Source organism: Sorex araneus, chromosome 1 (genome assembly GCF_027595985.1).
Source record: "Sorex araneus isolate mSorAra2 chromosome 1, mSorAra2.pri, whole genome shotgun sequence".
Classification (NCBI taxonomy): domain Eukaryota; kingdom Metazoa; phylum Chordata; class Mammalia; order Eulipotyphla; family Soricidae; genus Sorex; species Sorex araneus.
The window spans coordinates 94,693,786-94,720,359 of NC_073302.1; the positions used below are offsets into that span (position 1 = coordinate 94,693,786).

Genomic DNA, 26,574 nt, shown 5'->3' on the forward strand with positions numbered 1-26,574 from the left:
AAATTAAGAGGGTAATTAAAATTTAGTGGGGGCCAAATTTTGCCTCATCATGTCTAGATTTTAAATAACCGATTGTTGAAATCTGTCAGATACGGAGGAAAATGGGAACTGCTATGTCAAAATTTTAGTGGTCCTTTGAAGGTCATAGTTGACTTGCTTACCTATAGAAATGTATTTTTCTTTTTTCAAAAATGTATTTCTTAACTAGCATTTCTTAGGCTGATGAAAACTTTTATACTTGCGCATGGACATATGATAGCAATACAAGCCATCCTCTGCTAGCTGTGGCTGGATCCAGAGGCATAATTAGGATAATTAATCCCATAACAATGCAGTGTATAAAGGTGGGTTAATGGTCAAACTTGTAGATTTTTTAAAGTGCATGTATATAAAAATTTTTTATATGAACTTAAAACTAGTAAATTGTTTTTGGAGGCTACACTGTTGATTTCAGGGGGTCCTCCCAACTGCGCCATCGTCTGCTCTGGTGCGTTGGGGGCCATTATGTGCCAGCAATCAGACTTGAGCTTCAGCATGCAGAGTGTCTTCTCATCGTTGTTATTTCAGCCCAACAGTGTAAACATTTGTCATTTAATTTATACGTTGCTTATTGCTTTGTTGTATCTACGGACAGGTTTTTTAAAGATTCGTCATATTTTGGTAATACAGATTAAAAAAAAATAAGTGGCTTTTGGGGCTGGAGCAATAGTGCAGGGGGTAGGGCATTTATTTGCTTTGTTTGTGGCTGACCCCTGTTCGATCCCTGGCATCCCATATGGTCCCCGTGTACGTCCAGGAGTAATTTCTGAGTGTAGACCCAGGAGTAATGCCTGAGGACTGCTGGGTATGGCCCCAAAAGCATAGAAAAAACAAATGGAATTTTATTTATTTTTTATTTAGTTATTTGCTTTTTGCTTTTTGGGTCACACCCAGAGGTGCTCAGGGGTTACTCCTGGCTCTGCGCTCAGGAATCACTCCTTGGGGCACCGTATGGGATGCTGGGGCTTGAACCTGAGTTAGCCACATACAAGGCAAATGCCCTACCCACTGTGCTGTAGCTCCAGCCCCAGAAATGGGATTTTGGGAGCCAGAGAGATAGGGCAGCTGGTAGATGGGCAGAGGGTTTGCCTTGCATGTAGCTGAATTGGGTCTGATCCTTGGCACCACATGCTGTCCCTCCTGATGCGCCCGGAATGATCTCGAGTATAGAGCCAGGAATACTGACCTTGAGCACGGCCAGGTGTGACCCTCACACACACCCACTTTTTCTTCCCATTTACAGAGACATGCATTCCACGACCGAATCACATTTCCAGCCTCTGTGGAAATATTTTTTGTTTTGGGGCTACCCTGGTATTTCAGGGCTTATTTCTGGTTCTACACTCGGGAATCACTCTTGGTAGTAGTTGGGATCATTTGGAATGCCAGGTATTGAACCAAGGTTGGCTGCTTTCAAGGCAAAAATCCTACCCGCTGTACTATCACTCAGGCCCCTTCTGTGGAGAGTTTTTATTTGTGATATTTTCCTTTTTTTCTTTTTGCTGGTGCCGGTAATTGAATCCAAAGCCTCACCGTGACCAGGAAGGCAAGTGCTCTTGCACTCCACTTCCCCTCTCCTGAAGAAAAGCAGGCATATCCCAGCTGTGAGCATCATTTTAGACAGGAGGGTGTGCATTGGCAACTACACCCAGTGGGGGATCAAACCCAGCTGGCCGTGCAAGGGGAGATCCTTTGAACCCAGTATACTTTCTCTGACCCCTCAGGATATTTTAAAAATCCTTATCTGTGGGACTGGAAAGATAGTACAGTGGGTAGGGCACTGGGGTCTATCCCAGCATCCCATAGGGTTCCCTGAGCACCCCCAGGAGTGATTTCTGAGTGCAGAGCTGAGAGCATTGCTGGGGGTGGCCCCCAAAAGAACCCGTGCCTGAGTTAATCTAATACGGTATATAAAAATAAACCCTTACGTGTGCCTGATTTAATTTCAGTACAATATCTGTAGATGAGCTTGAGCATTTTTGTTGCCCTACAAATTTGTTAGTTTTTTTTAAAATATAACCACAAAAACTTTCCACTCATTTAATGGAAAAAGAATTTACTGACAGATCTGAGACTTGCTTTTTTTCCCCCTTCAGCACTACGTTGGCCATGGAAATGCTATCAATGAACTGAAATTCCATCCACGAGATCCAAATCTTCTCTTGTCTGTAAGTAAAGGTAAGAGAAGGAAATGCTTCTTCAGTCATACTTTTTTTAGAAATGATTTTTTTCCTCTTATAGGCACAATTGTTGTAAGGTAGGGGAGCCAAAAATTTGAAATGGTAACTTTTAGTAAAATGTCAGACTACCTTGTCATTCCTAAGAAAAAGGGACCCAAGGTACTTAGGGTTGGGTTAGGTATTATTCTTTACTATATTGCATTGATCTAGAATTTTGGCTTTAATTGAATAAGGTATTGAGCTTCATCAAATTGTATATCAGCAAAACAATTTTTAAGTTTTACAGATGGTTTTGAAAATCATTTCTTCATGGTTTTGATTTTTGATAACAACAGATTGTGCAGTGCCTGAGATTAAATCTAGGGCTTTATACATACAAGACCAGTGGTTCAATACTGAGCTCAGCCTGGCCTACCAAGTTTTGTTTTACAAACGATTTCCTGTAGAACTACTTAAGATTCGGTCTCCAGCATCAGCTCTTTGAAATTCTTCTTGTAAAGAGAAACATTGCTTTGTTCCACCCCTATTTTGGCATATTCTTTTTAACTGGTTCAGAAATGCCACATGGGGGCTGGAGTGATAGCACAGCAGCCAGCCTGGGTTCTATTCCCAGCATCCCAAGCACCACCAGGAATAATTCCTGAGTGCATGAACCAGGAGTAACCTCTGTTCATCGCTGGGTGTGACTCAAAAAAAAAAAATAGTTCACAAATGCCATTTAATTCTCAATCATTTTTGCGCTTTCTGAACTGCATTTTTTCTTGCTTACAATTTATCCTTGCTTTCTTCATGTTATCTAGTCAAGTTTATAGTTGAAAGCTTGTTAAAGCTATAGTCTACTCATATTGCCCATACTCATAGATGTTCTCATTAAAACTCATTAAAGCATGCTCCAGTATGATTTTAGGAGGCCGGAGCAGTAGTATAATGGGTTGGGCGTTTGCCTTACATGTGGCCCAACCCTGCTTTTTTTTTTGTTTGTTTGTTTTGTGGGGGGTCACACCTGGCAGTGCTCGGGGGACCACATGGGATGCTGGGAATCGAACCCGGGTCGGCCGCATGCAAGGCAAACGCCCTGCCCGCTGTGCTATCGCTCCAGGCCCCCAACCCTATTTTGATCCCTGGCTTCCCATATGGTTCCCCAAGCACTGCCAGGAGTAACCCTTGAGCATCACTGGTGTGACCCCCCCCTCAAAAAAAGCCAACAAAAGAAAACCCTCTTGAACATGCTTAAGTGTAAGTTTTTTGAAACTACCAAGCCTTAAATTTGGTGGTAAACACTTCAAAAGAGCTCATAGGACCAATGCAGTGCTTAAGTGGTAGAGAGCATGCTTTGCCACAGTACTGCTTGTGCTTCTCAGCACCAACCCAGGAGTCCCGAACTGCCTGGGATAGTTCCAGAACCAAAGGTGTAGAACAATTGATCACATACACTCTGTGCCTGTGTCTTGGGGTGGTCCTTCGGTCTGCTCAGGAGCAGACTCAGGCCCCCCGAGTGCGCAGTGTGTGCTCCGCCTGCTCTGCTCCCTGCCCCTCTCTGCTTTGGTAATAGGAAGTAGACGCTTAGCTATTATTCCTTTACCTAAGGTAAAAACAAAAGGGGCCTCAAATGTCCTAATAGCACAACTTTTTAAAGTTGCTTCCTGGAATTTCAATGTGCCGGGACTTTCATAATTGCTATTTCTTATTTTATTTCATAATTACTATTTTTTAAGACACCAATTTACAATGCAATTAATGATAATCATCCATATGTAACTTCAGTGTCCACTTTGCTCTATAATTTTCGGTCGTTCCCACCCCCTGTGGCAAGCTCAATTCTGCATACCAATCTGAGATTCATTTCTTTGGTCATTTGTTTCTCCCTTAATATGTTTTTTTATGGCCCACACACATGTGTTTCCGCCTCCTGGCTAACTTCACTCAGCTTAGCTCTCCGAGTTCGTGTACATGGTATAAATCACATGGTTTTTCTTCTCTGATAGCTGAATAGTATTCCATTGTGTGGATGCCAGTTACTTTACTCATTTTGGACACTTGGTTTGTTATGTTCTGGCTAGTGCTGCAGTGAACATCTGAGTCTGAATGTCTTCTCAGAATTGAGGGGCTTTTTTTCCTTGAGGGGTAATGTAAAGGGCAGGGCATTTGGCTGGCACCACACATGGTCCCAGGAGCCCCTGGAATAAAACCCTTGTGAGCACTGCTAGAAGTAAACATAAAGAAGAATAATAAAGTAATAATAAGAACTTTTAAAAGACCTTTAGTGTAACTAGCAAGAGGCAAAATTGCTAGGTTTTTTTAAAACTCAGTTCTTAATTTGCAATGTGTGTTCTCCAAAAAGTTTGAGTCGGTTGACACTCCCACTAGCAGTGAATGAGGGTTCCCATTATCTCCACATCCTAGCAATGCTGGCGATTTTGATTTTTTAATAAAAGTTTTTGGAAATGAACCAGTACTTTACCACAAACAGTATTGTTGTTTTTTGGGGGGGAGGGGATTGGGGCCATAGCAGCAACACAAACATTAGCATTAATTGAAAAGATAACCTACAGAATAGAAGGAAATATTTGTAAGTCTTATATCTATCATAAGGGACATAGAATTCAACATTAAATGTTGAAAGTGGGCAGAAGCTTTGGGGGAAGGGACACAGCCTGGACACAAATCAGGACTTATTCCTGACTGTGAACTCAGGCATCACCCTCCTGTGCTTTGATGCCACATTGCAGGCTGGGGATCAGACTCCAGACAAACACCCCACTCACTGTGTGCTGTACCCTGAAGAATGGACAGGTTTGGAAAAGGTATCTTCCCAAGTAGTGGAGTCTAATGTTTTGCAAAAGTAAAGTTGCAAAATAATCCTGTTGTTAGGGAAGTACAAATGGAAAGCAGGGGTACCAGTTCATACATACTAGCTTGGCTGTAATCTGAAAGTACATTAATTAGGATGTGGGAATTGGAATCCTCACGTACAGAGGAATTCCTCATACATTGAGAGTGTGAATATAAAATGTAACCACAGCTGAAAAATGGTCTGACAATTTTAGATTTGCCTGTTATGAAGAGAATGGAAACTAGTGTTCACACACACAGAAATGTAATGAAGATCTTTTTCTGGCTATGCCCAGTAGTGGAGGGTCCTCTGCCTCAGTGTTCTGGGATTGCTGCTGGCCATGCTCAGGGACCGTGTGGCGCCGAGGGTTGAATCCAGGACTCCTGCAAACCAGCTGCTCCTGTTGAGCTCTCTCCAATGCCAGAAAACTGTTCCAGGTCAGAGAGAGAATACAGTGCTTAGGTGCTTGCCCTGAGCGCAGCTGGTCCTGACGGTATCCCTGTCGCCATGGGTGTCTCAGCACCACCAGAGGTGGCTCAAGACCCAGCTATACCCCTCCAATTATATACTATTGTTGGTTTTCACTGCTGATATTACTGTCTCTTTATAACCTGTGTAATATGTAATATTAATGTCCATTGTTACATTTTGAACTGTATGTGGCATTTTTTACAAGTAATACTGCTGTGCCTTGTAATGTTTTAGTTTAATGAAAAATAAGATGGCTTGACTGTTCTCAAAAACTAAAATTATCCTGCACAGTTTTTTGGATTTGCTGCAAAAATCTTGTAGTGGAATCAAATGCTTATTAGTATACAGTCTTATTCATAACAGTGAAGTCATATTTAGGAAGTCTGTAGGTTATATATTTTGTTTGTGTGTAATATGGATTCCAATCTTGGTCTTTTATGTACAAACTTTTGAAGCTGTTACATATTTAAACAAGTTTTGTTCATCTTCATTTTTGTCTGTACTAGATCATGCCTTGCGATTATGGAATATTCAAACAGACACTCTTGTGGCAATATTTGGAGGTGTAGAAGGACACAGAGATGAAGTTTTGAGTGCTGTAAGTTTCCCTTATAAGAAAGCTTTTCTTCTTTTTTGGGGGAAGGCTTGCTGAACAGTTGGTTACAATTTTCATCTTAGGGGCTGGAGCGATAGCACAGCGAGTGGGTAGGGCATTTGCCTTGCACAAGGCCTGCCCGAGTTCGATTCCCAGCATCCCATATGGTCCCCCGTGCACCGCCAGGAGTGATTCCTGAGTGCAGAGTCAGGAGTAACCCCTGTGCATTGCTCGGTGTGACCCAAAAAGAAAAAGCGAAAAAAAATTTCATCTTAATGTGGAGGAAAAAAACAATCTTTAAAATTTTATTGTAACACCTTGATTTGCCAAGCTGTTCATAATAGTTGTTACAGGTCTTATATGTTCCAATACCTGGGGCTGGAGTGATAGCACAGCGGGTATGGCGTTTGCCTTGCACGCGGCCAATCCGGGTTCGATTCCCAGCATCCCATATGGTCCTCTGAGCACCACCAGGGGTGATTCCTGAGTGCAGAGCCAGGAGTAACCCCTGTGCATTGCCAGGTGTGACCCAAAAAGAAAAAAAAAAAGTTCCAACACCAGTGTGACCTTCCTTACACCAGTGTCCCCAGTTTCCCACTCTCCACCCCACCCTGACCCTGTGAGGTACAAATTGGCCTCATTGTTCGTTACAACACAAAAGTAAATAGGATTATCAAGAGTCAATTTGATACAATTTTTCTAAGTCACAAGGACTTTGCCAAAGCCGTTGAGGATGTGCAGAGTTGCTTGGTATTAGGTGAGCTCTCAGCACCAGCGCCTGCCCGGGGCTTCTGTGAAGCTTTGCAGGATAGGGCCGACAGGACTATGAGATTTTGAGGTGGTGTGCCACCCAGGAGCTGTAGACCTGGAACAGTTTGGTGGCCTGGCAGTTTGAGGTGCGCCTGTGGAGCGTGTTGGTTGGGGCTGTGGGCTGCTGGCTTTAGGCAGACGGGAATCTGCCCTCCGCTCCGAGGCTTCCTGAGTTCTCAGCCCAGACCAGTCTGCCGTGGAAAAATTGGCAATATCATGTTTTTGGACTCTGCACCAGGCTGTTTTCACTCGGGGCACCCCAGAGAGGGGCAGGTGAGAACCCTCCCCCTCCCAAGGGACCCAGCCCCGGCAGCCAACTTCCACTACTCAACTGCCGCCAAGCTCCAGGCTGCTTTCCGGACCGTGTGGCCATAAGACACTTCCTACCCATTTCCCATAATTACCATACCGTATTCAGTGGAGTTAGACAGTAGGCAACAAATCATAGAGTAATATATATGTATGTGTGTTGTATTTATTTTAATTTATTTTATTAAATATGTAATATATATATATATATATATATATATAAATATATATGGGCTGGAGCGGTAGCACAGCGGTTGGGCGTTCACCTTTCATGCAGCCGACCTGAGTTTGATTCCTCCGCCCCTCTCGGAGAGCCCGGCAAGCTACCAAGAGTAACAATGAGAGACGTTACTGGTGCCCGCTCAACAAATCGATGAACAACGGGATGACAGTGATGAAATACATATATATATCTCGGAGAGCCCGGCAAGCTACCAAGAGTATCCCACCCACATGGGCAGAGCCTGGCAAGCTACCCATGGCGTATTCGATATGCCAAAAACAGTAGTGATAGGTCTCATTCCCCTGACCCTCAAAGAGCCTCCAGTGGTTGGGAAAAGACAAGTAAGGAGAGGCTGCTAAAATCTCAGGGCTGGGAAAGTAGAGATGTTACCGGTGCCCACTCGAGTAAATGATAAACAATTGGATGACAGTGATACAGTGATCATGTTTTTGGAGACATGGCGTTTGGCTGTTTCTCCCGAATGAAGTCTTTTTATGTTTTATAAGCCATACACAATATTCTCAGAAATATTACTACCAGCTGAATATTTTATTAATCTGGAAACATTACCTTACATTTTGCTTAATTACAAAGGAGAAGGTTTAACTAGGTAGGAGTTCAGAATATTTTTGAATTAAAAATATTCAGAAAATTTTTTAAATTTTTTTTATTGAATCACCATGTGGAAAGTTACAAAGTTCTCAGGCTTATGTCTCAGTTATACAATGTTCAAACACCCATCCCTTCACCAGTGCCCATATTTCACCACCAAAAAAAAAAAGTACACCTCCCACCCCCAACCCCCACCTGCATAACTGATAAAATTCACTTCATTTTCTATTTACCTTGATTACATTCCATATTTCAACCCAAAACTCACTGTTGTTGTTGGGGTTTCAACACAGAACTTACTGTTCTTCTTGGAGTTTTTCCCCCCCAAAATACGGCCCTATTGACAAGGAAACATTTGATAATTAGTTCTCCACTAATGAGAATGAAGAGGTAAAAGGTCACGCAGCCGCGCGGTTTGGGATTTCTGTGTTTTAGTAATTAAGTACATAGAGATTTAAGTGGGAAATTTCATTTCCCTTTCTGGGGCAGCATAAAGCAAAAGCTTAGCTCACAGTCTGGGGTCATGGCTGCGAGCACTTGCTGGGTTCAGAAGTAATCTAGCTGCCTCTGGATCTTGGTCGTTCAGCATCAAAGCGGCCATGCAAACGCATGGCCACCCAGTTCGAATCTCGGCGGAGCGCAAGCCGGAGCCGGTACCAGCCCCAGCCCGAGACTGACTCTCAGAAATATTTCTTTCTTTTTTTTTTTTCTTTTCTCAGAAATATTTTTACTGTAAGTTGAAATACGTATTTTTAGTAAGTGTTTTGTGTTCACACTGTTTTAAATGACTTCTGATGGTGTGTTTTAATTTTTATGTATTAAGATCTGTTGGTATGTTGCAAGGACTAAGTATCTTTAGTCAGGTTTACTTTTTCACACTGTTACAACTTATTTTCCATTTATCCTGTTCCACAGCTCTCTGTTCTCCTATTTCTGGGGTTCCAGGCCATGGTGCTATCAGGATCCCTTTACACGTGAAACAGAGGCATTACTGATGCAGCTTACTACATACTCTAGATGGTTCTGACGCTTAGAGCCATCTTCTTGTCCCTTTTGTCTGGAGTTCCTCACAGTAACTGTGGGGAACACCTTAGTTCTGGGTGGGTGTGTTCAAATGGTGTTAAGAGTTTGAAGTCAGACCTCAAGCTTGCCAGGCAAACACTTCAGATTACTGAGTCTTGCTTTGCTTGATTTGACACATTCCGGGGTACTCCAGGATTACTCTGCCTCTGTGCTTGGGCACTCTTGTCAGAGACTGACATCCTGGGACTCACACCCAGATTTCTGTACTCCAGCCCTTTGAGCTAGCTCTTTGGCAGTACGTTACTGAGTCTTTAAACTTAAATTTGAATTTTCCAGAAATTGTAATGTGGCGTTATGGATGTATTATCAGTATCTATATTAGGTGGATACGGGACATAAGCCCTCTTTCAGTGCAGGAGACCAGGGCTCAGGACCTCTGAACATTGCTGCGCAATCCCCAAGCACCCCAGGTTTGACTCAGATGTAGGAACGAAAACACACACACACACACACACCCGCAAAGGGAAGATCATAAGAACACACACACACACCTCCACAAAGGGAAGATCATAGGAACACACACACACACACAAATACACACGCCCCGCAAAGAGAAAATCTTTATATAATAAGGACTGCTGACTCCAATAGTGTCTTGTTTTCCTTAACAATGAGGTAATTAAGAAAGTTGTAGGGAGCAGATTTATGAATTCAGTAAGCACCAAATTTTAAATGTTTAGATTATTGCAAAATTGTACTTGAGATTGAATTAATCTCAAAGACTAAATTGGCATGTTGGGGACCAGGGAGACCATTCAGGGCACACATGCTTTTTTTTTTTTTTTTTTTTTTTTTTTTTTTTTTTTTTTTTTTTGGTTTTTGGGTCACACCCAGCGATGCACAGGGGTTCCTCCTGGCTCTGCACTCAGGAATTACTCCTGGTGGTGCTCAGGGGACCATATGGGATGCTGGGAATTGAACCCGGGTCAGCCGCATGCAAGGCAAACGCCCTACCCGCTGCACTATCTCTCCAGCCCCGCACACATACATGCTTTTTTCATGCAGGAGTTTAGGTTTGCATTCACTCCCACCCCCGCCTCGCGCTTGCGCCATGACATTAGCGGGAAAATAACTGCTGTAAATCCAACTCTGGTTTTGCTATGCTGAAATTGTGCTTGGGAGGCGGTGCTGTGGCCTGCAAAGCTTTTCTCCAAGCCCTTGGTTCTTTCTAGCCAGGAGATGTACTTTCAGAGTCACAAAGACTGAAAACCAGTGGAGCTAAAAGTTTGACTTAGATATGTGGGTAATGGGAAACCTCACTTTAAAAATAATTTTTTTTTAATTTTATAAAGAAGTTCACAATATTTGATTACATTTAATACTCAAGCACCAATCCCACCACCATTACCTTCCCACCACCATATTTTGGATGCTTCCATCCTGAATCCCAATCCCTGCCCCAGAAGGGAACTGGAGTAATATATGTTGTATTATTTGTTATGAAAAACCACTGAAACTGTAACAAAAAAATGTATCCTTAGAGGAAAGAGTGTGAAGATTGTCGTGTTTCACCGAGGGGCCATTAAGCCCTTGTGGCTTTTGGTTTTTGTTTTGTTTTGTTTTAACTTTTTGGGTCACACCTGGCGATCCACAGGGATTACTCCTGACTCTGCACTCAGGAATCACTCCTGGCGTTGCTCGGGGGACCATATGGGATGTTGGGAATTGGACCTGGGTTGGCCGAATGCAAGGCAAACACCCTACCCACTGTGCTATCGATCCAGCCCCCCATTAAGCCCTTCCATTAGAGATCACTGACATGTTAAAGATTGAGGCCATGTGCTTTTGTGTGTGTGTGTGTGTGTGTGTAAAAAATTTATTTCCCTCTAAGATTGGTTGCCTACTTTTTTTTTGGGGGGGGTCACACTGGGCGATGGTCAGGGGTTACTCCAGGCTCTGCACTGAAGAATCACTCCTGGATGGTTGGCTCCATGGCTTGGAAGCTAGCCTCACACGCTGGGGGAAAGTCATCCCAGATAGAGAAGGGAACACCAAGTAAAATGTGATTGGAAATCCGAGTGGAGAGGGAGATGCACGCTGAAAGTAGGCTAGAGACTGTACATGATGGCCACTCAATACCCCTATTGCAAACCACAACACTCAAAAGGAGAGAGAGAGAACAAATTGGAATGCTCTGCCACAGAGGCGGGGTGGGGTGGGGGGGATAGGATGGGGGGTGGGAGGGATACTGGGTTCATAAGTGGTGGAGAATGGACACTGGTGGGGGGATGGGCTCTCGAACATTGCATGAGGGTAAAAACAAGCACGAAAATGTGTGAATCTGTAACTGTACCCTCACTAATTAAAAAATCAATAAATTATAAAAAGAATCTGATGATTTAGGGCAAAAATTGCAATGATTATGTGTAGTTTAATATTTTAGTTATTTTAAACTATAGTGTGCAAACATTTTGCTGCCCAAAGCATGGAAAATCACAATAAATCTATATTTATTTAAAAATAAAAGAATTACTCCTGGTAGTGCTCAGGGGACCATATGGGATGCCGGGAATTGAACCCGTGTCGCCTCATGCAAGGCAAATGCCTTGCCCATTGTGCTATCGCTCCAGCCCGGATTGCCTCCTACTTTGAACCCCATCAAATGTGTTGTGTACTCTTCGAGTATGGGTAGGGTATGTAGTATGAAGAGAATAGGTTCTCTCATGGGTGAGGCTTTGCCGAGTGTGTTGACAGCATGGAGGTGCTTGAGTTCTGGAGGTTTTCGGCTGCCAGGGCTGGGTCCCTTGGGGTGGGCAGGGGTCTCACCCACCCCCAACGGGGTGCCCAGAGTGAAACAGCCTAGCTCGGGGTCCGGCGGCATGATTGTGATGAGTGTCATGTTATGCTTCCTTCAGGAAGAGAAGGACATGCAATCTGGATGGTGGCCGATGAGATATTCTGGCACCAGCCAGAGGTGGCTTATGGCGTGACTGCTGAGTTGCCAGAGAGGATGATATGGGTAGAGGGTCTCCGTTCCCAGTCCTGTTGAACCTGGAGTTCTCAGTCACAAAGTCCCGCAAAAGCTTAAGGACTCGGACTCATCGTGATTCTAGATACGGCTGTCAGTTTCACATCTTGATCGATTTATATATTTGATTTAAGCTTTTCTTTTTTACATACAGGATTATGATCTTTTGGGTGAAAAAATAATGTCCTGTGGTATGGATCACTCGCTTAAACTTTGGAGAATCAATTCAAAGAGAATGATAAATGCAATTAAGGAATCTTATGATTATAACCCAAATAAAACAAACAGGTAATCATTGTGGTGTTTATAACAACTTTTTTTTTATTACACTATGGCATAGATGGTGTTTCGCTGTTTCCAACACTTTCCTCTTATGACTCCCAACATTAGAGGGTGTTTTTAATAACTATGTAAGTTTTAGACCATAACGTAGTCACCACTAGTGATTTTTAATGGCCATCTCTTAGTATTCAAAATCCTCTTTGTTTTCCTCTTGGCGTGCATTTCACTTACAGCTTAGGTGCATGCATGGCATTTTGTGTGTGGGTGCACGGAACCAAACTGAACACCTAACATTTGAGGAGGCATATTCTTAATCATTGAACTGTATCACTGATCATGGCCTTTCAATATAAGAATGTTATGCCTCTTAAGTTTATTATGAGATTAAAGATTTGTCAAAATACATTACTAGGGGACCTGAGTGAAAGTACTGCAGGGAGGGCATCTGCCTATTGTGTGAGCGCCCAGGTTCAATCCTCAGCATCCCCCGTGGGATGTTTTGTTTCAGCCACTTGAAAGGCAGTCACCCTATCTGCTGTAGTATCACTCCAGCCTCACTTAAAATGTAATTCTGAATAACTTAATTCTGGGACTGGACTTAAGGGGTATAAGGCAGTGGCTTTGAATACTTCCTTTATTCACCGACCCTATTTCTGACTTGTAGAAAACTGTTAGCATCTTCTCTGTATGTTAACTTTGCACTTTCGATTCACTAACATTCATTAAATCCCAGAAAAATCTCTTAAAAATTAGGTTTCACATTTGTATTTGAAAACACAAGGAGCTACTAATTTTTTCTTCCTATAAACAGAGCTGTTATGTTTCACTACTTAGAAACAATAGCATTTAATAATGCAGGTCTTTTCCAGTAGAGAATTACACAGCACTTGTGTAATTGGCTTGAAACGAATTAACATGCTAGTTAAAAATATATATTGGGGGACTCGAGTGATAGTACAGCGGATAATGTGTTTGCTTATATATATGTATGTATATGTATACACACAATATAATATATATATGTATATATATGATGGGCCAGAGCAGTAGTGCAGCAATTGGGTGCTTGTCTTGCAGATGTCCTGGGTTTGATCCTCAGCTTCCCATTTGGTCCCCTGAGCACCGCTGAATGTGGCCCCAAAATTAGGGGGGAAATTCAGATCCTTAATAATGTTTTAATGCTATAGAATTTGAATTGGAAGTAATGTTAGAGATTATTTAGTTCACTACTCTTCCTGTGAGGGAAATCTGTAAAAAAGGGAATGTGAATTGCTCAATACATAGTTAAATCATGGCATATCATAATACCATGATAGTTGTATCTAAATCAGAAACATTATACATTAAGCATAGAATGAATAGAAGCATCTATTACTTACAGTTTTCTCTTTAAAGACAATGTTCGTGACATTCTATTTTGCTAAATACAGAAAAAGTTCTGATGTCAAATTCATATCAGAAGCATTTTCCCTTTTCAGAAACTAGATAAAAGATGAACTCTTATCTTTCAAACTTTAGCAAACTTTGAAATATTCCTGAAACGATAGCTTTTGCAATTAGATCTGTTGACTTAACAAAGACCATTAATTGCTGCTTGATTTTATTTGGGTTTGTATTCTGTTTTTCCAATTTGTGGTACTTGATACTGAATCTTGGGCCTCATACAGGCAAGACTTGTGCCCTGCTGCTGAACTACAAGCTCATCCCTGTTGCTCAGATTTATTACATATTTCTTTGTTCCTTGGTTTTAATAGTTTTTTTTCTGTGCGAAAACTCGAAGTGCTATAATCAGATATATTTGATTATCACTGGTTGGGATAGCCAGTATAGAAATGATTAAGTGTATCTAATAGTAAGAAACTTGAAATTTTTGTAAATGATAGTTTTCAGTGTATAGGATGAACTATTGAGAGCTGAAAATGGAATAAAAAATGGAATGAAGTACTAGTTTGCAAGTAGATGTGTGATGGTACTTTGTTTTCTAGTCATTTTATTTTTTCACGATTTTATAAGTCCAAAAATGAAAAATCACTGTGGTTCTACTATACTTTTTCCTCTTAACTTTTGACATTTCCATTTCAGGCCATTTATTTCTCAGAAAATTCACTTTCCTGACTTTTCTACCAGAGACATACATAGGAATTATGTGGATTGTGTGCGATGGTTAGGTGATTTGATACTTTCCAAGGTATGGTAATTGCTGTTAAGCTGTACTTCCATTGTGTGAGTTGGAACTGCAGGGAGAATAGTTTATTTAATGCTGTTTTGCTGTTTGGTAATTGGATGGCAGATGGGAGATTGTCTGATTTTTTTTTTTCTCATTTTTTTTTTTTAATTTTCTTTAAAGATTTAGAAACTTGTTTAAGGCATAAACCGTCCTGATGAGTTATTTTTGTGTTCCGAGTGAGGTGTAAATTGTTAAATTGTAATATGATCCTGTCCCCTGCTATCTGATAATGTATAATAAGTAATATCTAAAGCCAATGATGTTTGGTTTTTGTATTTTTTTTTTTTTGGTTTTTTTTTTTTTTTGGTATATGTGTGTGTTTGTGTCTTTCAGTAAATGTATGTACAAAGAGATGGCTAAGTTGGCTTATGGGCTGTGATTGGCCAACCCTGGCTGTAGCATGCATGTTGTTGTAATCATATATGTAAATATACACTTTTTGCTGATAAAGATGTTGTCATCTGAACATTTAGCATTGACAAATTTGCAGAAATTGCTATTCAGTTCCTTTTCTTGGTGTGGATTTCAGGGCACTTTTCTTGGGCAGAAGCGAATTTAGTTTTTTCTTGGCCTCACGAGTAGTTTTACACCTAACCACCACTCTTTTTTTTTTTTTTCCTTCCCCAAAATCTTAAGAGTCAAAGTTTGAAGGATAGTGCAGAGAGGTCCTATTTTGTCCTTCACTCCCATTGGTTAAAATAACTATAATACAATATCAGATAGAAAATTTACCTTTGTACAATATGTGTGTTTAGTTCTTTGTCATCACATAGAAATTGTCATTCAGAAAGTTGCAGTAAAAAAAGGAAGTTTGTTCTTTTCTTTTATCATAGTGCCATCCTTATTGTATGTACCAGTGATTCTCTCCCTTTTTGTTGCTAAGTAGTATTCCATGTATGGATGGACCACCATCACAATAACTATTCATTTGTTTTAGGACATTTTGGTCCTTTCTGCTTTGGGGCTATGACAAAGCTGCAAATGAGCATTCGTGTACAGGTTTTTATGTGGACTTAAATTTTCATTTCTCTGGGATAAATGCCTAGAAAGGGCAATTGGTGGGTCATGGTTAAGTTTGTTTAGTTTTTTAAGAAACTGCCAAACTATTTTCCAGAGTGGCCGTGCCATTTTACATTCCCACCAGAAATGTAAGAAAGATCCAGTGTCTTCGAGTCTTCGCCGGCATTTGGTATTGTCACTATTTTTTATTTTAGCTGTTCTGATAGGTGTGTCATATCATCATGGTCTTAATTTTGCATTTCTCTGATGGATAGTGATGTTGAACATCTTTTTCATGTGCTTATTTACCATCCATATATCCTTTTCAGTATTGTCTCTTCATATCTTTTACTCATTTCTGATTGGACTGGGGTTTTGTTGTTGGTTTTTCTACTGTTGAATTTTGAGAGTTCTAAATGTAACTAGTGTGCAGATATTTTCTAGAGTATAGCTTGTCTTCTCATCCTCTTAATAAGGACTTAAGCAAAACATTTTTAATTTGGATAAAATTTGATTTTTAAGAACATTTTCTGGGTCATGCTTTGTTTTTTAAAACCTCTTAACCAAGCACTTGGGGTTTTTTGTATGTCTTTTTTGTTTGTTTGTTTTTAAAGCAATTATCCATAGTGGAACTTTGCACTTTTTTTATTTGCTGAGGGTACAAAGAGCTACATTTACTAAAGACACTTCCGTAGGACGTTTTCTTCATTGTAAGAAGAAACTGCTTTAAATAAATGTCCATTGCATTGTTTTGTATTCTATTTCAAGTGTGTGCTCCATCTAAAGTTAATTTTTGCTAATTTTAAATGCCAGTCATATTTCTCTTTTGGTGAGAGGTTTGGGCCACACCTGATGGTGCTAAGGTTATCTGTATTTGGCTCTGGGGATCAGCTTGGGTCAACTGTATGCAAAGCAAGTGCCTTAATTCCTGTACGGTTTCTCTTGACTCAGTAGCTCTTTTTTTTTGGCCTATAGGTATTCAGTTGTTTGGCAGCATTTGTTAGAAGATTTGAATTGCCTTTGCACCATACTATGGTGCAATTATTTGGCTATATTTGTGTGAGGTGGTTTCTGGTTTCCTATTCTGTGCACATGAGTGCAGTTTAATATGATCTTGATTACTGTAGTTAATAAACCTTGGAATTGGTAGTGATTTCTCTCCTTATTCTTCAAAATTACTTTAGTTACATTAGTGCCTTTTGCAAATTTTAGATTAATCTTGTCTGTATAGAAGTTTGGGTGGGGAGAGTTTTTATTGAAATCGTGTAGCTTTACTCTTGCAAAGTCTTCCAGTTTAAAAAGTGTGGCATTTTATTTAGAACTTCTTTGCTTTTTTAAAAATTTCTCAGCATTTGTGGTTTTTAGCATGTAAGTCCTATGCATGCTTATGCTAGATTTATACCTAATATTTTTTTAAGTGGTTTCAAATGGTACTCTTGGTTTTTGGACCACATTTAGTAGTGCTGTGGGTGGGGATACAGGGCGCACCCAGAGATGCTTCGGGACCACGTAGTGCCGAGGATTCAATCCAGGACCTCATACATGAAAGTCATTTGTTCCTGCCAACATAAGCCACACTTTTCTTGCCTAATCACACTGGCAGACTTGGTTTTCTGTGTTGAATAGCAGTGTTAGTAGTAGGTACCTTTTATGATTCCTCCATGTTGATGAATTCTAGTTTATGGAAGGATTTTTGTGTTTGTATTCACTGGGTATGATAGTAAGGTTTCTCTTTTGTACTGACTTTTGTTTCCGTACTAATGATCCTTCGTAAAACAAATTGGGAAGCCTTGCCTGCCTCCTGAAAGATTATGTAGAATGACATTTTAAGTCTTCAGTAGGTTTCTTTTTCTTTTTGGGTCACACGCAGTGATGCTCAGGGGTTGCTCCTGGTTCTGCACTCAGAATTTCTCCTGACAGTGCTCAGGGATCATATGGGATGTTGTGGATTAAACCCGGGTCAGCCATGTGCAAGGCAAACACCCTACCCACTTTATTCTCACTCCGGCCTTACTCTCACTCTGGCCTCCTGGGTGTTAATTCTTTGAACGGTTGATAGAATGCTCTTGTTACCTAAAAATTTTGAATGGGTGTTTGGAAATTAAAATTAGTGTTCCTAAACAAAAAGCTGTTTATATTTTACTTTGTCATATTGTATAGGTTTTGGTAGTTTGTACTATCTTGAATTGATGGTATCCATCTAAAGTAAACATTTGTATCGTGATAATTAGTCTGTTGCTTTCTGCAGGTTTTATAGTAAGGGATCTGGTTTCACTTATGGTTCCATTCATACCAGTAATCTTTCTAGTTTTTACTTTGGTTTTACTTTTTTGTCAGTTTTGGCTAGGGTTTCTTTTTTATTCTTGAGACAGTACTGTTGTTCGACTAGCTCCGCTCCCACACTGCCTCCACCCGTGGTCTTCAGACATTTGAAGAATGTGCTGTTTTGAAGGGGGTGTCAGGGACCTCTCCTCATGGTGCTCAGGAAACCATGTGAGGTCCTGGAGTCAGACTTGGAGTCACACACAGGCAAGCCCCCAGCCTGAGGCATGTACTCATGGGGTTGGGGGAGGTCACACTCACTAGGGCTGTGGGCTTACTCTGGGATTGAACCCAGGTCATTTGCTTGCAAGTCAAGAGCCCTACTTGCTGTTCTTTTGCACTGCTCTTCTGTTACTAGCTTTTTAATGTGAGGGCTTATATTATTGAGCCAAGGTTTTTGTGGGTGCCGAGAAGGAATGAACTAGGGGCTCACACATAATAAGCCTTGTCCCTTACCCAGTACTTTTCTAACTGCCTGCAATTGATGCTGTAAATTTGTGTGATTTATGGTGTTGGGTTTGAGGTGTTGGAAGATTGCCTGTTATCATTGTCTTAATGTCTCACTTGCTTCAATTGTGATAATGTGTGGTTTTGATTCTAAATTTTTTGAGATGTGTTTTATGATCGTGTTCCAGTTCTGCTCTGTGGGAGCTTGATGAGAATAGATGAGTATTTTACTCCTGAGTGGGTCAGTTACTGTGAAACAGTAGTTGGTATGCAGCTGTAGTTGTGAATTTTCCTTTTGTCTTTTCAGCACTTGACATTTTGCAGCTGTTGCATATGCAAATTTAATGTTTCTGTGATGTAGTGACTTGGTTCTTATGAAGTAATACTGTCTCTGATTTCCCTTGCTTTGAAGTAAAATAGCTGTTCCTACTTCTTTTTGATTGCATGATACACATCTTTCCAATCTTTTTATTATAATCGATGCATGTTACTAAGTTGAATTTCTTACAGATGTGTGTATAAAGTACTGTGTTCAGTTCATATGTACTTGCACATATTGTTCTTTTTTAAAAATCAGTAAGTTGAGTGTATTTGTGTAGCTTTTGTTCTGAACACACAATATCTACTGTGTCAACATTTTACCTCTTCACACGAAGTGTGTCTATAATTGCTTTATTTTTTCTTCACAGTTGAGAACTATCTAAGATAGTATTGTAATTTTTAACAACTCAAGAAGAATACCGTATTTACTATTTTGGTTTTTCTATTTTTCCTGGCAGGTTTTAGGCACTTTTTTGTTTGATTGTTTTTGGGACACACCTGGTGATGCACAAAGGTTACTCCTGGTTCTGCACTCAGAAGTTACTTTTGATGGTGCTCAGGGGACCATATGGGATGCTGGGGATTAACCCTGGTGGGCCACTGCAAGGCAAACGCCCTACCCGATGTGCTCTTGTGCCAGCCCCAGCGATGCACAGGAGTTACTCCTGGCTCTGCAATCAGGAATTTACCCCTGGCGGTGCTCAGGGTACCATATGGAATGCTGGGAATAGAAACGGGTAGGCTGCATGCAAGGCAAATGCCCTACCAGCTGTGCTATTGCTCCAGCCCCCCCTTAGGTACTCTTTCTGGAGTAATTTTCTTTTTTTTTATAAAGCTTCTTGTAACCATTCTTTTAGCTCTGTGGGAAACAAATCCTCTTAGTTTTCTCTTCCTGTGAGATGGTCCTCATTTCCCCTTCATTCTTCAGAGGTGTATTGGATTTTGTGTTGACACTTAAAGGTTTAGAGAATGCTGTGTTTCCTCCTTTTGAAGAATTCTGCCATTGTTTGGGGTTATTTTCCCACTGTGGGCTAGGCGTTCTTTCAGTCTTAACTGGGGAAATGCTTTCTTGTCTTCAAGAAGTTTCCATTTTATCTTTTTGGAGTTCACTCACCTGGAATCTGTTGCAGGTTTATGTGTTTTTTGAGAGCATAATTTGCCCTGAGTTTTGAGCCTTCACATGCCATAATTACTTCCTGCTTTCCTTTCTTTTGGAAGTCTAGAATGTATATTGGCTGTTTGTGTGTGGGTGGGTGTGTGTGTGTGTGTGTGTGTGTCTATATCTGTCGTTTCCATTTTCTCTTGATTAGATTGAGAATTTCTATTACTTTAAAGTTTACTGATTAAAAAAAAAATCTTATTGAAAGCACTGTGAATTACAAAGTTTGCATATTTCACTTTTTTCTATTTAGCCCTCAATTCTTCAGCTTTGGTCTTTGGTTTTTCTTTCCATTCCAGAATTTCCATTTGTTCCTACTGCTTTCTTTACTGAGACTTGTGGGGTATACCTAGCGATCTCTCCAGCCCGAGACCTTTTGTTTTTAACTGTTTATAATTACTCATTGAAGCATCTTTGGGATTACTACTCTAAGTTCCTTTTTCTATTATTTTCTGTTTGGGGGCCACACCTAACAGTGTCTAGGGATCCAACCCAGATCTCCTGCGCGCAGAGCATGCTCAGCCCGTCCAACTACCTCTGCTGCAAGTTCTGTCAGTAGTGCAGTGCTATTTCAGTGTTCATCTATTGTCTCTTCTCAGTAACTTTGAATTCAACAGTTTTTACTGTGATGGGATATTTTTTACTGAAATCTGGATATTTGGGGTATTACATCATGAGACTGGATCCAATTTTGATCTACTGCAAGTGTCTCTTGATGGCACTTCAAACTTTCGGAAGAGGAACATGATTTTGATTTGGTGACAGTGTTGACAAAAGGGGTGAACTGCCTTTTGTACTTGAGGGGGGAAAGAATGCCCAGTTACACATGAGAAGGATTTCCCACCGGATCTTACCTGGTTTATGTAGGGAGGTGGGCCATGGCTACAGGAAACTTTATAAAAAGAAAGTGATTGGAATATTTGGTTGAAAAATTTTCTCGCTGCATCTGCATTGCCAGTTTCCCGGACCATTGACTAGGAGGTAGAATTCTGTTTACACCCTTTAAAGGAGAAGCATTTGCTGCCTGTAGCACTGAACTGTAAAGTCAGGTGAGAGAAGTGCAGAAGTCCCAAGGTTCTTTGCGTCCCAAGATTCCTAACCACCTGCTTTCTACCTTCAGAGTCTTAAGTTTGCTGTGTGTTTAATGATCAAAATTTAAAACTCTCCAGAAAGGACGCATAGGGAGAGTCCGTCCCCCGCCCCTGAGTGGCTGTGCCAAGGGCTGCTCTGGGAATGGGCACCACAGGGCTTCCAAGTGGGCTGAGGCACTCTCTGCCCTGGCACACTGAGTCAGCACCCACCTGCACAAAGCTCACTGGGGCAACTGGACTAGCCCATCTTCTGCTTCTTGACCCTAGCCAGGCCACGCAGATCAACCCCCACCTCCAGACCTCATGCACCCTGAGAGACAGATTCTAGAGAAGCAGCTCTCAGGAATGGGACTCATTCCTAGGTTCTAGCCCGGGTTGGATCGACTGGAAACTGACCCCTCACCGGCCCAAAATAGTTTTCTTCCCCCAGCTTTGTTGTGTTTTTTCCCCCCTACCCCAGTCCCCCCTCCACTTGGGGTTACATCTAGCCATGTTGTGGGGGGACTCCTGTGGTGCCCAGGTTGGTCCTCAACTCTCATATGGGAAGCTTTTGCTCTGACACTTGAGCTGAAAATTGGAATGTTTCAAAGTTCTCAGGTTTTATTTATTTAGCTTTTTGCATCACACCATGTTCAGCAATTACTTCTGGCCCCACTCAGGAATGACTTACTTCCTAGCAGTACTCAGGGAAGTCCATATGGATGCTGGGGATGGAACCTGGGTCTGCAAGCAGGGCAGATGCCTACCCTGTACCAGTCTGGCCCTCTCGATGCCTTTGGAACACAGCTAGAGCACAGGTAGCTGCTCCTTCCCTCATTCCCTTGTGCTGGGCTTGAACGCAGTAGTTTCAGGGGGAGCCAGTTTTTACTGGTTCTGTGCTCAAGACCATATGTGGTGCAGAGGATCGAGCGTGGGTCGACCACATGCATGACAAGCACCCTACCCTGCTGTACTGTTTGCGTCGGCCCCTGGGGACTCCTGAAATCAAGGACCCTTTATTGGTGTAGTTGGTAAAGAAGCCCTTAAAGAGAGCTATTTTAGAATTCTTCTGATTCACTAGCCTGGGGGCCAAAATGAGTCTTGGAATTTAGGTGGTTGGCCTAATTGCACTTAAGTCATACTCGGTGATTTCTGGAGTGTTTTGCAGAAAAGAATTTGTGTAACATGTGTACTTGGGGTTTTGTATACCCAAAAACATGGAGGAAAAAAAATGTTATCTTCTTAGGGCTAGTGCCCCTGCTGTGAAGGCTGCTGATGGCAGCTGTCCGGTACAGCTCCAGGATACACCCTTCGTCAGGGTCTCTTATGTCCATGTTGAATTTGGAGATTTTTTGTGGAGCGGCTGTCTTGGGCATTGCACAGGTGTTCAACAGCTACATCACTGGCTTCTGTATACATTCAGGAGATGAAGAAAACCATTTTCAGACATTTTTAATGGGTGACCAACTGAGCATATTGTAAAAAATATACTCCTTTTGTGAAATTTTTTGTGTTTTTTATCACTTGCTGCTTAAGTATAATGTATGCAAATATCACTAGATAGAAAAGATGGTAACTGAATTTTGAGTCCCATTCCCATGTCAATGTGTTATGTTAAGCCACTGTTTTCATTGCCTTTTGTATAATCCAGTTTCTAAGATCCTTTCTTTGACTTCATTAGTTTTCCTTCAAGATCACCTCCCTATCATATAGCACACACATGGGGGATGAAGGATTAAAGATCAGTAAAGGAAGAGGAGCACATGGGATTAGAAGTGGCACTTGAATGGGGAAAGATGGAGTTAAGTAAGCCGAAGCCATATTAAGACCATATGTTCAAATAAAATAAATGTTCACAATGTTATCTTTGCGCCTCAGATCTTTGAATGCCAGAGTTCTAGGGCCAAGTTTGGTTTTGGCTGTGTGTTTTTCAGACTCATGTTTTACAAACAATCTGGAAAACTATTTTAATATTTTCAGCATGTATTGTACTTTTTGTATGGTCAATTTCTGTTATTGAGACTTAATGATTCTTAAATATGAACTCTGGCTAATGATTCTTAAATATGAACTCTGGCTAAATGTAAACAAATGCATATGGCTCTGCATGGTAGGTAGATGGGTAACCCAACTTTCAGAGCTGTCGATTCTAAAGTGATTATAAAGAAAAGGCACTTTTGATACTTAAGATTCAGTTCTGGCAGGTAATGTTCTTCTTTTTTTTTTTTTTTTCCATTTCTCTTTCCAGTCTTGTGAAAATGCCATTGTATGCTGGAAACCTGGCAAAATGGAAGATGACATAGATAAAATTAAACCCAGTGAATCTAATGTCACTATTCTCGGACGGTTTGATTACAGCCAGTGTGATATTTGGTACATGAGGTTTTCTATGGATTTCTGGCAAAAGGTAGTAAAATCTTTTTATTTTGAAATTATTTTAGAGTGTTACAGTTTTGGGTTTTTTTGTACCCATAATATACAGTGATGGTTTAACCTTTGAATTATCCTACTTTTGGTTTTGCACACCATCTGTGAGTAGATGGAATTGACAGATGTTGTGGTAGGAGGTTTTTCAGTTTTCATAACTTCGTTTATTAAGATTTATTGCTTAGTGTTAATATTTTTATGTTGCTGTCCTAGATGAATAAATTTGGAAGTGACATAATGCTAGTTACCCTAACCCTCTTTTTAAAAGATAGAATGTAAAGATTTTGTGGCAATAAATTACCTGTGTATAGCATTCTATAAGAAGCTTTGAAAGAGGGCTGGAACGATAGCACAGCAGGTAGGTAGGGCCTTTGCCTTGCATGCGGCCGACCCGGGCTCGATTCCCAGCATCCCATATGATCCTCCAAGCATCGCCAGGAGTGATTCCTGAGTGCAGAGCCAGGAGTAACCCCTGAGCATCGCTGGGTGTGACCCAAAAAGCAAAAAACAAAACAAAAAAAAAAATAGAAAAGAAAAGCTTTGAAAGAGCTTTTCAGTAACCATGGCTATACTTTGCTAAGACACAAGAAAGTACTAATCAGGGCTTAGAGCGATAGCACAGTGGCTAGGGCGTTTGCCTTGCATGGGGCTGACCCGGGTTCGATTCCCAGCATCCCATATGGTCCCCCAAGCACTGCTAGGAATAGTTCCTGAGTGCATGAACCAGGAGTAACCCTTGTGCAACACCGGGTGTGACTCAAGAAGCAAAAACAAAAAACAAACCAAAAATAAAGTACTAACCAATTAGATTGTAAAGCTCCTCATAAATTTGCAAAATGTTTTTATTATTTACTGAAGTCACCTGTGAAGTACAGCCCCCTTCTTCATATCCCCAGGGATGTCTCCCAACCCCCAGTGATGCCTAAATGGCAGATAGCACTAAACCCATTTATACTAGACATGCATTACATATTAAATCTTTTTTGCTTTTTTGGGTTTTGTTTTGGTGTTTTTTTTTTTTTTTTTTTTTTTTTTTTTTGCTTTTGGCTTACACCCTGTTATGCTCAGGGGTTACTCCTGGCGATGCTTGGGCGACCAGAGGGGATGCTGGGAATCAAACCCAGGTTGGCCATGTGCAAGGCAAATGCCCTATCCGCTGTACTATTGCTCCTGCCCCTTACCATGTTAAATCTTAATTTACACATTAGTCATACTAAAAATAGCAAATTAGAACAAATATACCCCTACTGTAACAGTTATGGAAATGTGATTGCTCTCAGAAAATACCTTTCGTGAATGTAGTTGATCTTGGATAACTAAAACCACCATGGGAGGCAAAATTGGGCTGTAATACTGTTTTTACTACATTTATAAATCAGGAATGAGGAACAATTAAGAACAATAGCCAGAAACTGGAGTTGAAATTTTTCTAAAATGAGAAAAATGTCTTAGAATGCACTTATACATTATAGCCTATTTTGATGATTTTGTATTTTCTTATTTGCACAGATGCTTGCATTAGGCAATCAGGTTGGCAAACTTTATGTCTGGGATTTAGAAGTAGAAGATCCTCATAAAGCCAAGTAAGTATTTAGAAATTCCTGTTCATAAATCATGCCTTTTTATCCAAAATACTATTCTTTATTTATTGCTTTTTGGGTCATACTCAGTGATACTCAGGAGTTATTCCTGGCTCTGCACTCAGGAATTACTCCTGGTGGTGCTTGGGGGATCATACGGGATGCCGGGGGTTGAATTTGGGTCAGCCACGTGCAAGGCAAATGGCCTCCCCACTGTACTATCACTCCAGCCCTTTCGTGTTATTTTAAAGTACTTTAAATTCTAATTATTTTATGAGTACCTTAGTTCCAAATTAACTTTCTTCATATAAATTGTATGGTGCCTCTTAAACTGCATGTGCAAAAAAATAGGAACTAGCATTCAGGAGCAAGTGTTCTGTGTGTAGGAGGCCCACATTTGATTCCTGGTGTGCGTGGTTCCGGAGTACGGCTGGGAGTGATCTCTCAGCACTGTGAGAGATAATCCAAACAACTGTGGCCCCATAATCCAAACATGAATGAAACAGTTTTTACCTGGCAGACCCTGTTTTGCATATGTGAGGCCCTGGGTTCTGTGTCCAGTGTCATAAAATAGTATTTCCAGATGTTTTTGAAATTAAACTCTTGATGAAATATATTTCACACATTTTCTTGGGAAGATGGGATTCGTGCCACCTCCACTTGTGCTCAGGGCTCGCTCCTGGCTCTGATCTTAGATCACTCCTGGTGGACTCGGATCATACAGGGTGTAGGGATAGCACCCGGGGCAACTGCTGCGAGGCAAGTGCTGTGCCGTCTCTCTGGTCCTTCGAAAGTTGTCTGTAAATCTTGTAGCACTGCTATTGTAATTGCTGTTTTTTAGTACATGCTAGTGACTTGTATGAAGAGTGCTAAAAGCCATTATGTGTCCTTTCTCTCCTCCTCCGCCGCCAGATGCACAACCCTGACTCACCACAAGTGCGGCTCGGCCATCCGGCAGACCAGTTTCAGCAGGGACAGCAGCATCCTCATTGCTGTGTGTGATGACGCCAGCATCTGGCGCTGGGACCGTCTGCGATAAGACACGTTTTTCCTCATGAAAATTAGAGTATGTTTTCTGTGTACCATGGATTATGTATCTTACTAGTAAGAGCACATAGAACATTTAGAGTTGTCTTTTGGCATTCAATCAGGCTGAGCTGAATGTAGTGATGTTTACATTGTTTACACTCTTTGTACTGTCTCCTGCTCAGACTCTACTGCTTTTAATAAAAACTATTTTTATAAATGTTTGTGTATTTTATTTTCATTGTGATGAATTGTTGCAAGCAATAAAAGTTTGTCATGTTAAAAATTAGTTATTTTGCAGTTCTTTCATATGTTCTTTTGGTTTGTTTGTTTGTTTTTTGGGTTACACCTCGCACTGCACAGGGGTTACTCCTGGCTCTGCACTCAGGAATTATTCCTGGCAGTGCTCAGGGTATCCATATGGGATGCTAGGAATCGAACCCGGGTCAGCTGCATGCAAGGCAAGCGGTAGGTGCAAGGTCTACCTGCCGTGCTATCCTCCAGCCCCTTTGCAGTTCTTTTAAATCTGAAAAAAGACTTGACTTTACAACTACTGTGGTCTTAGATAAGTATCTCAATATGTTTCCATTT

The 26,574-nt window shown here is 41.1% G+C and overlaps 1 protein-coding gene across 2 annotated transcripts in view; it reads left to right on the forward strand.

Annotated features, from left to right (window-relative positions):
- Positions 1 to 26,272, forward strand: part of EED (embryonic ectoderm development) — a 38,832-nt gene extending 12,560 nt beyond the window's left edge. The window contains exons 5-13 of one of the 2 annotated variants that reach the window (XM_055120076.1): positions 219 to 344; positions 2,136 to 2,217; positions 6,030 to 6,121; positions 12,278 to 12,411; positions 14,488 to 14,593; positions 15,747 to 15,821; positions 23,199 to 23,357; positions 24,887 to 24,960; positions 25,870 to 26,272. In XM_055120076.1, the coding sequence (XP_054976051.1) occupies positions 219 to 344; positions 2,136 to 2,217; positions 6,030 to 6,121; positions 12,278 to 12,411; positions 14,488 to 14,593; positions 15,747 to 15,821; positions 23,199 to 23,357; positions 24,887 to 24,960; positions 25,870 to 25,996 (975 nt within the window). In that variant the 3' untranslated portion in view covers positions 25,997 to 26,272. The remainder of the gene's footprint in view (positions 1 to 218; positions 345 to 2,135; positions 2,218 to 6,029; positions 6,122 to 12,277; positions 12,412 to 14,487; positions 14,594 to 15,746; positions 15,822 to 23,198; positions 23,358 to 24,886; positions 24,961 to 25,869) is intronic. The other variant, XM_055120082.1, reaches the window with a different exon arrangement.
- Positions 26,273 to 26,574: the final 302 nt, after the last annotated feature.